Source organism: Anomalospiza imberbis, chromosome 2 (assembly GCF_031753505.1).
Source record: "Anomalospiza imberbis isolate Cuckoo-Finch-1a 21T00152 chromosome 2, ASM3175350v1, whole genome shotgun sequence".
NCBI lineage: Eukaryota > Metazoa > Chordata > Aves > Passeriformes > Viduidae > Anomalospiza > Anomalospiza imberbis.
This window is the reverse complement of record NC_089682.1, coordinates 108,492,996-108,507,301: the sequence shown is the minus strand read 5'-3', so window position 1 is coordinate 108,507,301 and position 14,306 is coordinate 108,492,996. Positions and strand designations below refer to the sequence as shown.

The 14,306-nt window shown below is 41.1% G+C and overlaps 1 protein-coding gene across 10 annotated transcripts in view; it reads right to left on the bottom strand.

Annotated features, from left to right (window-relative positions):
- PCCA (propionyl-CoA carboxylase subunit alpha) overlaps window positions 1-14,306 on the bottom strand; it is a 270,129-nt gene that overhangs the window by 13,156 nt on the left and 242,667 nt on the right. For all 10 annotated transcript variants that reach the window (XM_068182524.1, XM_068182532.1, XM_068182527.1 and 7 more), the window contains one exon: window positions 2,931-3,071. In XM_068182524.1, coding sequence (XP_068038625.1) covers window positions 2,931-3,071 — 141 coding nt within the window. The remainder of the gene's footprint in view (window positions 1-2,930; window positions 3,072-14,306) is intronic.

The window sequence follows — 14,306 nt, the reverse complement described above, 5'->3', positions numbered from 1 at the left end:
ACAAAAGAAAATAAATTCCTTGCGTATGCAATATCTTTTGGCAAAAAATGAATTGAAAACTGCTTATCAGACCAGCTGGATAGAGGATGCTCACGCAATCTTCTATCAGGCTTCACCGGACCAAAGTATTTCTCAGCAACAGCAGCCGAAAGAGAACACTATGCTTCGAGTAAAAACAATGACACATGGAGTGGGGAAAACGAACCCAGAGATCAGCACTGCCCCCTCATTTGGCTACGGAAGCAGGGAGAGGGACTAACAGACGCCGTATGCTTTGCCTGGCCGGGCGATGCCCTGGAGCTGAACCGTAGGCAATAACCACGAGTTTGCAAGCGCGGCCAGCCGGCCAAAGACGAGGTGACCCTCTCTCGGCGCTTTGTCACCATTTGTAAAGTTACACCTGAAGGAGGCGGATGACAGCTCAGCTCCTGACTCTACTACTGACCTGCCGGAGAGTGACCTGCTCCTGACCGCTCTGAGAGCGTCTCTGCGGGCACAGGGGCCGTGCCGCACTGGCGCTGTAGTGCACAGCTCACAGCTTAGGGCAAGCAGTCGGAGTCGCGGTAACCTGACAGCTTTACTGCTAGCAGCAGCACCACCTGAGGAGGATGGACAGCCACCTCGCCTTCTCCCACTTTTCAGCTGTGCTGTTCTCACACACCGTGCAAATCTGAGCTGCCAAACCCAGTGGCAAGCACACAGAACAGGAGCTACGTAAATTCCCATTTCTCCAGCGCACTAAAGAAATTCGACTTTTCCCAAGCAGTGCGACAAAAAGAGCTGTATTTATCAAGGAGCTACAGCTCCCTGCCCATCATGCCTTCAGCAGCTGCAGTGGGCGAGCTGGTTTGTGACAGACAGCCAAGAGGCGTAATCTGAATCCCACCATCCCACTGCTTCTTCAGTGCCTGTAGCTGATGCTACCCTCATTCGCTGGCTGGCTCGCTTTTTTTTAAACGTTTTGACACTAGTCCTGAAAAGGAAGGATTTAAGCTAAACCCTTTTCAATAACACAAATGTGTTTTTTGCAATTAAAGCCACACAATTAGCAATGACAAGCTCAGGTCAGCAGAACATAGATTATGCTGTTCAAATGCTCTGCCACTCAGTGCCTCCAGCAAAAAGCTGCAGGAGAGAAGAAGGAGAAAAAGAAATCTCACACACATTATTTAACAACTTGTGCTCTGATGCACAGCACCACTTGTAGATTTGTGGAGGGAGGTTCATTTATTTATTTACTTAAAATCCCTTAGGCTCTGGCCTCCTTCTCCACTGATTGTATTTCTTTCAAGACAAGGAGAACTATTCTTCATGGCAAGAAGGCTAGTAACATTTAGAATTAACTTCTCAAAAATAACTATTTAACAAATTTTTAAAGTCTTAAAATCCTTGAATTAAAAATGTTTCCCTTAATTCTTCACAAAAAGTATTTGCTTACAATCTTCCTCATTCAGCCACTTGTTTTGCCCTTGACAAAGAAAGCAGATTCCTGTCTATGTCATGATATAAAGAATAATTTTAATTGAATATTGTTTTTTTGTTTTAAAGTATCTGAACTTTATTGGTGCATGTATAGATCATAGATAAGAAACATAAGTGTACAAGCTAAAAGAATTTCTAATTTCTTACCAGTTTTACTTAGATCTGTTTCCTCTGAAATGTCTTTATTTCATTACTACAAACATTGGTGCCTACAGATCTTCTGTATTAACAGGATGACTCTGTTTTCACTGTACACAGACAGAAACAGTCGTATATTTTAAAACCAAAGGTGGTATCATAGCAAAATGTAAGCAAATATACCACTTTGCCAGCATGATTGATGACTGCCACCTAATAAGTGCAATGCTGATTTTAAATTTCAGATCTTGATCCCATTTTGAATCATCTTTCAAGAAAATCTAGGTTTCAATGCCATAAATTATGAACCCTGTGACTGAAGCTTCTGTTTGTATCTAAGTGCTACATACAAGCTGATGGCACCATTTAACTAACAGTACTTTCAAATTAATATGCACTATCTGATTCAAATGCTCCTGTATCTGCTCCTCACTACCTTGTTTCCAATGGTTATGAGAGATAAGGGCCTCGACCTTAGAAATAACATATCATACAATGTGGTGGGATTTCATATAAAGCTGAGTTCAAGTCAGTATTTAACAACTTTAAAACAAAAATTTGTTTCCAACTCAATGCGAGATAAGAAGCATTGGAAATCCCCAGACCAGCAATAGCATAATCCCTTGCCCTTCTGTATGGCAAGTTTATTCCTTCTGCAAGACAGGAAGACTACTACATGAGCCTGGAAATTCCCAGCATAGAATTCCCAAGTCATGTGTCTTGCAAAAAAATAACATACGGCTTCTTAAAAAAACAAAACCAAAAAATGGTCAAGTTAAATATCTGTCCCATGTCCCTTTTTTTTCTAGATATATTTTCATTACTCCAGGGCAGAAAATCAACAATTTCCTCCTGCTAGCACGAACAGCTTTTATATACAGAGAGATAGAGAGAGAGATAGACAGACAAACAGACAGGTACACACACACACACACACACACACTTAGGTGAATTTACTCACCATTTTCTCCCTTGTACCTGTCCTGCCCCTCAAGGTATTTGGGATACAAAACCAAGCTATCTCTTTGAGTTTCTGCTGTGAACTTGTACCAGGCTGAAAATTTTTCTTTTCAAGCCAGTTTAATTTGTTTTGGTTTTCCTTATTAGTTCTAAAAATTAAAACTTAAAACAGCACACATCCTTCTGCACACTTTATTCTACAGGTGATCAAAAAAAAAAAAAAAGAAACAAAACCAAGACAACAAAAAACCCCCACACCAAACCGTGTGACCTGTAGTTTCAGTTGCACCAAGGCAAAATTTCTGCAGCATATATAATGAAAACACAGATATATAGATCACATTTCTTACCATGTCCCCAGGCTTGACAGAAACTGCCACCACTGTTCCAGGCATGGGAGATCTCAAAATGCTGGAGGTGTCCTCTGCTGCTTTCTCTGGCATGTACTTGCTCAGCTCCGCAGCAACCTTCGTCAGTATTTGCAATTTGTACTAAAGAATAGGAAGAGGACTGGTTTAGAAAACTGTACCTTGGTGAATTCCAGTCAATAACCTGCATTATTTCATGACATATTTTTATGTAATACATCTCTTAGCTGTTCTTCACGGGAGTGTCTAAAATGCACTGCTTGAAATCTTTATTCAGAGTTTCATTTTCGGGATGCAGAATGAAAAATATGCAACCCCAGTCTGCAGCAAAGTGCACATAAAACCAAAGAAACAAGTACAGTAAAGACATGTCAGATTCATTTTAAAACTGGGGTAGAGAGGGGAGATTCAGATTTAAAAACAAAAATGCCCTTAAGCTTGCTGCACATTATCTTTGGTGGATAAGGAATATTGAGGGATTCTTCTCCAGTGCAGTGATGAATTGGAAATCGACCTTTTGGGAAAGTCTGCTAGACTTTCAATGACACGACTGATCTTAAAAATTACGTTTACCTTTTAAACATTTACCATGTATTTAATGTTTGAAGTTAGTAATTTCCTCGGATTTTGCAATGAAATCCTAGTAATTCAATTTCAATTCTGATTTTTCATGCATAAGCAGAACAATTAAATGTCGCTGTACTGAATGTGCTTTATCTGCAATAAAATCCATTCAGCAGCCATTACCTGTCTGGAGACAGTGTTGTTTTCTCTAGTATGTTTTACAGCAATTAAAATCAGAGGGGAACAACGATGACCCGCAGGTGAGAGCATCTCTTTAAACGAAACCTTTCTGAAGGCACATAAATATTGCCTGAAGTGATTTCAGCCCCAGAGCTTTCAGTTTTTAAAATCTTGCCGTCACTTGGCGAGCTCCCTGCCCTCGGACGGACGGACGGACGGACGGACGGGCGGACGGGCGGGCGGCACCCGGGAGGGAGCGCCCGGAGCCAGTAGATGGCAGCAGGTCTCTGTGCGACACCCCCGCCTCGCCAGGGCACGCCGAGCGAAGGCCAGCACCGCACTTCATCAGTAATTTAAACAAAGGTTTTACTAATAAGCATCCGACGGACGGCATTTACAATTCAAATGCGTATTTTGCTGATGTAAAGTTCAACACCTTGCTCGGAACAGTATGTTTTCCTCCAAAACAATTAGCTATTGTTTTATTAACAATAAAATGTCTTTACTTTTCATTTTCACGTGGACAGGAAAAATCCGATATCCTTATGGTGAAGGTAAAGGGGGACTCTACCTTCTGCTTCTGCAGGAAGCAGAACAAGGTATTGAGAAACGCATGCAAAAGGTGATGAACTCTGCAGTGACATCTTTCAAACGCGGCTTTCAAAGCCGAATTAAAACAAAGTAACAGAGGACTGTCATCCTCCATAAATGGTGTGTGGACACACAACATTTTGCGAGATGAACAGTGCAGCCATTCACGCAGAAATACTCGCTTCTAAGCGGAAACAGAGGCAGTTACATGAGCCGACCCTGACACCCACCCCAGTAGGTGTAAGAAAACGCCACAGCGATGCTCCCTGGAGCTCTAAGTGGCACCCAAAGATTTGAGGACGCGTTCCCAGCCATGTGCCTCGGTCGCAGTTGCCGTGGCACGGGGAAACCAGCACCATTTTGTATGCAGAAAGCGGCTTTAGCCCCAGGCCTCCCGCGGGCATCATCGTGGCAATGGAGACGGTGGCGCGCAGCTCCACCCGCAGCGCGGCCAGCCCTCTCCCAGCGCATCGCAGCTCCTCTGCCGTGTGCCTGCACCCGCGGACACACGCTCCGTGTGCAGGGACAGGGCGGGCGATGCCCGTGGGAGAGCTGGTGACATAAGCTGCAGATAGAATTGCAGCAGTGTGACAAGTCAAATAATAACAAGCCAAATAATAACATCTTATGCGCGTTTCTTTACTCTTGAGTGTCTATTTTGCAATCAAGACATACAAGTGTCTGCCAGTTTCTGAAGGATATGATCCTTAAGTGAAATTACTGTGCAAATAAAAGCTTTTTACTCCTATTAAAATTCATCTGAGTCATAAGTGGCAAGGAAAAAAAGCTTGCAGAGTGTATTCTGCTGTCAATCTAATAAACATTCTGTGTAGAGGGACTATTTATCAAAGATAAATTGTACTTTAAAGTCCTTCATTAAATCTATGGGGGGGAATATAATTACAACAAATTGCACAGTTTCAGTATCCATGGTTGGTGTCTTCTTTGTACTCAGAGTTTGAAAATAAATTTAAAAAAAAAAAAAAGAAATAAAAAAGGAAGAACGCAGAAATAAGTTATGGTTGTGGACTCTATTGTTGCCTCTTGCAAGAGACTATTTTGATATGATTTCAAAGGATTAGGTTTAGATGCCATTTAGTTTCTTTAAGCCACATTAACACTCCTGAGCTGCCCGATTTCAAAATTTAAACTTGAAGAGAAAGCCAGACCTTCTGCATTCAACTAGCTTACAGTATTTCACAGGGGTTGAAATACAGAATTCCCTATGCACTTCACAACATTCAGCAGTGGGGGAAAAACACATTCCTCAGTATGCTGCACTTTAAAGCTCAGTTCTCCACACCAAGCTAAAATATCCCTACCAAACATTGTTTTTACTATCTTTATAATTTTCATATCTTTTAGATTCCTTTCTCTGCAGGACTCCTGCTTTGCTTGGAGTGAGATGTAAGAGTCAGTACTCTCAAAGCTTTAAAACGCAGGTCTTTGTTATTGATGAGCTGTTCCTTTTCCTTTTGTATTTGTTTATTGTTCTTTAGTCTGTTTGGGGGATAAGCAAGTTACTGTAATCAAAAAGTAAAAAATAACAACAGTAAACTTCTGGGGAAAGGCCTTTTTTGGCACAGTTGGTTCACAAATGACCTTTCAGAATATAAAGAGACATAGCGCAAAGAAAGGTTCCTTCTCTAAGATTACCTTTGATGTATTTCTGCTGCTGGCTGGACCCCACTAAATACCTGCATAAATATCCCTTTGTAGTGCTGCTACTTAACCCTGGAGATGAGTTGTGGAGTGGGGTGCAGGGTGCTGTTCACCCAACCCGGGTGCAGCTGGTTGAGAGCCACAGGACTCTCTGGAAGACCATGGCAAACAATGTCAGCCACCAGTGCTGCCACAACAAAGACAATTAAGAAAATACCACATATTTTCATTCCATGACAAACGCTGCTGCTATGCCTTTGATTTAGCAAGAACAATGCTGAACATAGGAAGCAGAAGTTTGATATGCTGCTAACCAAGTGCGGATGAGGTTCTGATTTTCTTCCTTTATGCTCCGAAAGAGGAGGAGATGGGAGAAAGAAGGGGGCGTAAATTGGCGAAGGTTGTTAAGTTTGGGTTATAAATAGAGACCAGGAGGTTTCCACTGGCCTAAACCAGAAGAAACATTTGTTGTAGTCATAAATAGATTGCAGGTGGACTCTGAGAGCAGGAGAATCTGCTAGCCATCAGATCTGTGCTGATGAGTCCTTGTCACCAGCCACTGCTCCACTCCACAGGGTTTCAAAGCCCAATTCTGCCAGCCAAAGTAAAGTCAATAAAGCAGTACCAAAAGAAGCCATACAGCTTTTGATGGCACAAAACAGGTGTTTCTCTTCCACCAGACCACTGGAGTCCACAGTCAGTTGACAAAAATTATAGTAGGGTAAAGTGGTGTTACTTAATAGTTTTCTAAGGGTAACAGCATCCTGTCCTACCTCTCTCACTAAATGAAACGGATGTTAATGTAAAATGCAAAACTACCTCTTACAACCAAATCTCCATGACAAAAATAACACAAAAAGGTGCAGTAATAGCAATACAGGGTGGGGGTGGGGGAGAAGAAAGCAAATACAGTGAAAATTATACTTTGGATTTTATGGATGTTTGTCAGTGCATTCCCTACTGATCCCCCAAGTCAGTAGACAAGTAGACTGACTGCTACAAAAAAGATGGCCAGGGCATATATTGCCCCATCTGTGCTTAAAAACAAGTTCTGTAGTTTGCACAGATATGGTTCCCTTATCATATACATCAGAATATTGCAAATTTTCACTAAAATGCTCAAAATTGCACTCTGTTACACCTCACATTAGTTTATTAAATATGATCTTCCCTGTACACTTGAAACTCATGTCCCCAGAAGCTGTAAATGTTCAAACTCCATTGGAGATTTTATAGAGTAATCACTACCCATATGTTACTTACGTTAGTGTTTGGACTGCTGACCAGATGTGGATTTTCAGCATGCTTTACCTAAGTGTTCAACCATGTTTTTCAAATGTCTGTCATTCCTGTGGTCAGAAGGGTGAAAATCTTACGTAGCTCAGATTTCAATAGAGAAATTGTCTGCTCTGCGTCTTCATTATTTTCACTAGCCTCAAAGTCTCGGGTTTGGAACCAGTGAAACGTTTTAACTGTGGTCACAAAATTTCCCTTCAGCATTTCTAATCCACGTCCTGCCTCAAATCACTTCATTGTTATCACCTGTGGTTTGACGTCATCAATTCACTCGAGTACATTATTCTGTATTCAGTGGAAGCAATACCGAGCAAGGTTCCAGTTCCAAACACAATGAGCACGCTGCCTTTTTTATTAACCATGATACACGTCAACACCATGACCATACCCTCGCTTAGATTTCCACCACAGCATCTAAGCAGGAAAATGATGTATTTATTCCATATTACTCAAAGATGTCAGACACCACCTTCTTTCAGAGTCAAGGACTCCTCACTGAACAAGGAGATAAAGGACGTTTTGCAAATCACTTTTTTCCCCGAGCTCTGAGTTCTAGAGCTAATTTGCTTCCACGGGGTGGTGGTGAGGATTGGCATTAACACCTGCACAAAATAACAACACTTTTAGTCTGATGGAGGAGCAAACACTCAAACTGCTACAGAGACAGCTAATGAAAAAATAACAATAATAAAAATACCAAAGCAGTCAGAAATGTCATGAGCCTCTAGCAGCAGCAAAAGGGAAAGAAAACCGAGAGGAGCCTCGCCACCACGCAGTACACACTCCAGCAGCAGAAACTTAATTAGACTTGTAATTCGGGCGCACTTCCCACGTTCCATTCCTCGTGTGATACATAAGCAACACTCTACAGAAACCTACCAAGGGTTAAAGCCATGCAAAAAGCAGCTTCCCTCCGCTTCAGACGGAGGCCGAGCGGGCAGAGCGAGGGCGGGCAGAGCCGGAGCGGACAGGCGGACAGGCGGACAGACGGACAGGCGGACAGGCGGACAGACGGACAGGCGGCGATGTCCTCCCGGTCGGGCGGCGCGGGGAGCCGGCAGCGGCCGCAGCTGCCGCCGCCGGAGCAGCGCGGTCGCACAATGCTTTGACAACTCCATCAGCGCAGTCTCAAGGTAGCTGTCAATCAGGATGCATCATTTAATACAACAGCACACTAAGGATTTTCTCCTACAACCCACATGACAGCGTATCTACAGCTCTATTTATATCGGCGCTCAGTTGTGTTTACAATGCTGTTGTAATTAGAAAAGATGCAACAGGCAGCAATATTATTCAGATTCCCATTTTGCCATGCTGCCGTGGTAAAGTGCGATCTTGCTTCACAGAGTCATGCTAAATGACAAAAGCGCTATTTTCTTCAGTCTCAGTGCTCAGACAGCACTTCATTTGCAGCTATCTATAATTAGATTAATGGTGTAGTGCCGTACAAAGCAGGCCCACTTCACATCAGATAGCATATGAATTAGGACAAACACTTATTTCAATTCCAGGCAGAGAAAGCAGTGACTAGGGTATTTAGCATACCCTTTATGGTGGAATGAGATGTTAATTGTGTACCATTACCTCTAAACTGCTTGCTTGTTGTATAAATCACTGTGCTAATTGATGCAGAGATAGAAACGTAGCCACAGGCAAGAAAGCAAGGGAATGAGAGCTGAAGATGGTGGATAAAGGATTATCGGGTAAAACCATATGGACTTGAGATTCCTTTGAAACCGGCCCACAAGCAATACTACAATGAACTACAGGAGGAAAAGTGCTGCACGGGTGCCTAAGGAAATACATATATATCTATATATATATTTTATGATATAGTTTACATCATCGACTCAGAACAGAATCTTAGAAGTGAATCCAAGCCAAGCAGAAAACTGAAGAATAAATGTGTGTAATGAACTTCAACACGTGCTTCCAAAAGACAAGTAGCAGGCTGAGCCTGGCCTGGGAACAGGCACCACACTGCCCGAATTTGGGGAGCCTGAGTTAATAAGTAACACTTGCAAACTATGCAAAGCAGATGTTCGCCTGGCCCAGCCAAGGACTAGAAATGCAGGCTCTGCAAACAGAAAATGTCTGTGAAAAAAAAAATATAAAAAAATAAATTTTAAAAAATAAATATAAAAACCAACCAAGACATTCAAGTGGCTACTGATAAGGTAAATGTCCTAATAAGGATAAGGAGGAATAAGGGAAGAAGCTTTTCATACCTGTAGTAAAAACTTATTCATATTCTGGCCCGTGCATATGCAGACAAGAAAACTAGTATAAATCCTTGTCTGTGTATTGCACAAACAAGAGGAGAATCTGTCAGAAGTAACAAGTAGCTGTGTCAGCACCAGGACTATCAAGGCCTACTTTTTCTCAGATGGGGTTGGTAGTTTTTTGCCATGTAAAACACCATTACAGCCTTGGGGGTAATCCCAGCTGCACTCCCCAGTCTGCATTCTCTCATCTTGAAAAACTCGAGTTTAACCAAAGCCTCTGACCACACTCCCCACCACACAGTTACAGCTTCCTCCTCCACCTGGACACATTTTATTCAAGAAACAGGTTGGACCATCATGATTCTTCCTTCTCTGATATGCTTGGCTGAAGTCCATCAGCTGAGTCAAAGGTACTGCAAAGCCAGAGAACAAACACACACGTGGAGCCTTCAGCATGCCTGCCTCAGCCTTAGTTTCCTAAAAACAGCATTAAAAAAGGAAGATGAGCTACAATACCACCTTGAACACCACATTCAAGGACAAGCCAACTTGGTGATGTGCTCACCTCGGAGGCACACTTATGCCCCCACAGATGCAAATCTGTTTGGCATCATTTATATTCTGCAAAAGAGTGGCTCTAGTATATGTGCTGCAGTCAACACCACTGCACTCTAAACCTACACCCCCCTTTCCCCTCTGCTTTCCAAATTATTGTATGAACTTTTTTTTTTTTAAGTTTCTTGTTCAGAAAACTTGGTTGAACTTCTACACAGCTAAGACTTAGCTTCATACTTTGATCACTAAAAAAATGCTAGCAACTAAAATACTACACAAATGTCCTGTTCTAAGAAAATGCATTTCCTTCTCTTGCAGCATACCTGAGAGCAAGTGCTGACTTTCAGCCACAAGCTCTAAGATCTCAGTACAGTGAAATAAACTTCCAAAAAGTACAAGATATCTTCCCCTTGAGTGTTCAATCCCTCTATACCAGTGTTTGATATTGCCTTAGCTTGAAAGAGCAAAGAGAATGCATTATGTCTGCTAGACACCTCACTCCTAAGGTTCATTAAAAAGAGTGAGATGCCAGATTTTCCAACCTTGTTTTTAATTTTCTTTTGGAGCTACTTATTTTTTCTACTCATGGCACCTAATTATTACTTGGGGCAGGAGTGTTGCAGCAGTGTCTGTTGATCTCAGCTCCCAAAGAAATACACATAACAGATATACATTTAGATGTGTATCCATGTATATAAAGGGAGGGCTTAGGGGTGGACAGTTACCCATTACAAACAAGCAGGACTAATGTACAAATTACTGCTTGCAAAAATCAAGTGAATAGCAGAGGGGAATCATGTACTGGTTGATGAAGTGATTCAGTTACTCCAAGAGGAACCTTTAGATTATTTCCAACACAATAAACCAGACAGGAGTAAGCATAGTGATGGTAAAGATATATTGAAATGACAGTAGAGTTCCACAGTTGTAGATCTCGGTCACCAGACATACTAGTCTGAGGATATCCTCCTTTATCACTAAAGCTTACAGCTTTAAGGAAACACTAGCTATATCTGGACAACCAAAGGGACCTAAGAAATAGAAACAAATGGTAGTAGAAAAATGCCCCTGTGTTGACTACTTTGAAATAACACCTCCCAAGTGTGCAGCTGGTTGACGCAAATGGAAATGCACTGAGGAAAAGAGCTGTGAAGCTGTGTAACAGTCCTGTTCCTAATCATTAATCACGTTTTTTTAGGCCATTTAAAGTAGCCCATTAGAGCCTGCAGCAAAATGCCAACACTCCCATCACCTGCATGTCAGCAGTGCTGGTGTTAACAGGAGAAAATATATGGTTTCTATGACTGTGCCCCAGTTCTACAGCATTTGCTACTTTTAATTGAAAGAGGCAGTTAAACACAGGTAAATCATTCAGTTAGCTAAGCTGTTTAATAACACATAATTGATAATGTCAATATACTACAGTGACATAATGCATCACTTTCATCACCCTTATGCTTCAAATATAGTCAACTTATACTTCAAACATCTACTTTAAATCTGCTATTTAATGACAAAGCTGGGGAGAACTGCCCTGAGTAGCACATGTGGAACATGAGTAAAACACACAACATTGCCTCAACTCATCTGCAGGTTGGTTAGAAATGAGTTTCTGCCAAAACACTTGCAACTTTGTGAAAATTACTTGGTTACATTATTAGTGACTTGCTTTTTGTCTCAAAACACCAGAAGTTCCTACTGCAATAATTTCCATTTCTCTGACAAAATCTGTTGAAAAAGAGCATGAAAATATCGGCACAGGAAAAAGGAAAATATCGGCACAAGAAAAAGCAACTACTTGTTTTCTGAAATGTGTCCCAGTCCTGCAGGCTTTTGCCTAACTTTTCACAGGTAACCCGGTCAACAGGAGCCATCAGGACTTATTTTTAATATAAGGCAGATCACATGCTTAAGTGTTTATAAAATCATACTCTCTAAAAATATAATATGATCAAGAGTAGGAAAAAATATAGTTATGTACAGACACTGTGGTTAAACATGACTATTACATAATACTGAGGGTTTTAACATGTATTAATTTTAAAATAAATTTTATTTCTACAAGTATTTAAAATGGGTAAGAACATTTGACCTGTTTATTTTACATAACAATAAAAATGCAACCACTGACAAGAACCATACAATTGATTCTGCATTGTGTAGCAGAGAACACCCAGATGCCTGCAAAATGGCATTGGATCTTGGTTTCATTTAAAAAAAGAATAAACCCCCTAAAAAAACCCAACAAACAAAGCATAAATCCCCCCAAAGCAAACAAACAAAAAACCAAGCAAACCACTGAAGTGGCCACTGTTATGGGATGCATGCAGGAAAAGGTGAGGGGCAGACCCAGTGGTAGCAGGCAAGATTAAGTGTGCTGACAGTCTGAACCTCCATGTCACCTATTACAGTTACCTGCATGGAACTATAACATTTGCTTGCTGTGAGATTTCAGCTGTACCACAGCCAGCATGGCTAGAAAGGCTCAGTAGTCTGAAAATGAAAACACGCTGCCTCACAAGTAGCCACTTGCCCTGCTCCCGTTCTTAGCTTTGCAAAGCAGCCGTAGAGGTAATATCATCACCCATGACTACATCTTGAAATACTTCAGAGAGAAGTTTGGTTCAGCTGTCCTGGAGTTCACTTTCTGAGGAGTTACACAGATGCCCCCAACTAACAAAGGCTGCCATGAGCTGCACTGGCCACAGGTGACTATGAACTCAGTTGTATGTCTTGACACAGTAACTTACAGGAGTAAGGGATTTCACAATAATAAGAAGCAAGTCCATTGATAATAAACAGCTCAAGGCTGACAAAAGCAACCTGTAGAGTCTGGTTTCACTAGAAATCAAGGTAATTACCTATAAGAAGGGAAAAGCCAAAGATGTGTAAAACTGAAGTACCAATTACATAGCAAACCAAAACCTGTAGTATAATTACTACTTTTCATCCTAATTCCTTTTGGTTAACTACAAATTTGTAAGCTATTCAGTAAGTTTAGTATGGAGGTACTTTTTGGAAAGTATTATCTGATTTAGGATATAACATAGCTTCACTAGGAAAAAAAAAACAACCTATTGAGTAAAATTAATTTAAGGTCAAGCAAATGCTGCTTCATTTGTAGATACCAATGTTATTCCTCCTCTGGGTGGCCAGGATATAATAAATGTTTGACTCCTCTTCCCTTCAAGCTCAGTGCTACTTTTGGCACTCACTTAAATGAAGGAAACAGCAGAGCAGAGAGAGGTCTTTCATTCACTGTGAGGATACCTACAACCACAGAGAACATTTAGATAGACCTTAATTCCCACTGACTGCAAAAATGATTTTAGTCTGTACATTTCATAGGGAGAAAACTGCAGAGCAAACTGCATTCTTTCACAGCTTACTAAGTTTTCTAATGGTTGGGCAAGCACCGGTTAGAACTTGTCTGCTAATTTGCCTTGGAACACTTCCAAACACTACTTGGTAAGCCACAGTATCTTTTTGTTTTGTTTTGTACAGCAGGTAGCACAATGACATCTACAACTGGAGAAAAATGTGTGTAGGAGGTCAAGGCCGTTTCACAGACATTTGATTCAGTATATTTCAATCCTCTCCGGATTGAAATACGGATTTAGGAAAGTTTAAATATGAAGCCCCTTGAACCTGGGCAAGTCCAGGTGTGTTTGTAAGGCTGTTGCAAACTCAAAATTCCAAGCAGGAGTCTAGAGGTCGTGAAGCTGTGAAAAAGGAGTACACGTGTGAGAACCCAAGTCATCCAAGATGGTGCAGTTTTACATAAATAGTGTGATAATCTCTTCCATATGTCTTCCTGACAGACATTTTCTTCTCACACCATGGCAATTACACAGCCTGACTACTGATTTAGGGGGTTTAGTACCATTACTGGCCAGGTTAGAGATTGAGAGACTTTAAATCCTGGATGCGATCTTGTTCTGGATTTGTTTTTGTCAGTAGTCCCACTAATTTCGCTCAGTTCACAGTATCACCCAAGATACTTTAGTTAGAACTTTGAATTCAGTAAGAACCAAGTGAATTACTACACTGCACATAAATAAGGACATATCTGCCTGGAAAAAAATTGTTTGAAAAATTAATCCCTCATTCTTACTGTCTTCTTCAGGAGGGGGCTGTGAAAAACCACTTAATTGTGCTCTACTTTTTCATTCCACAGTTTTAAAAAATTACATTTTTATTTCAGATGCAATAAAATAAAAGAGTGACAGTAAGACTATGAAAATCCACACAAAATCTATACATTTTATTATAGGTAATAAAATGG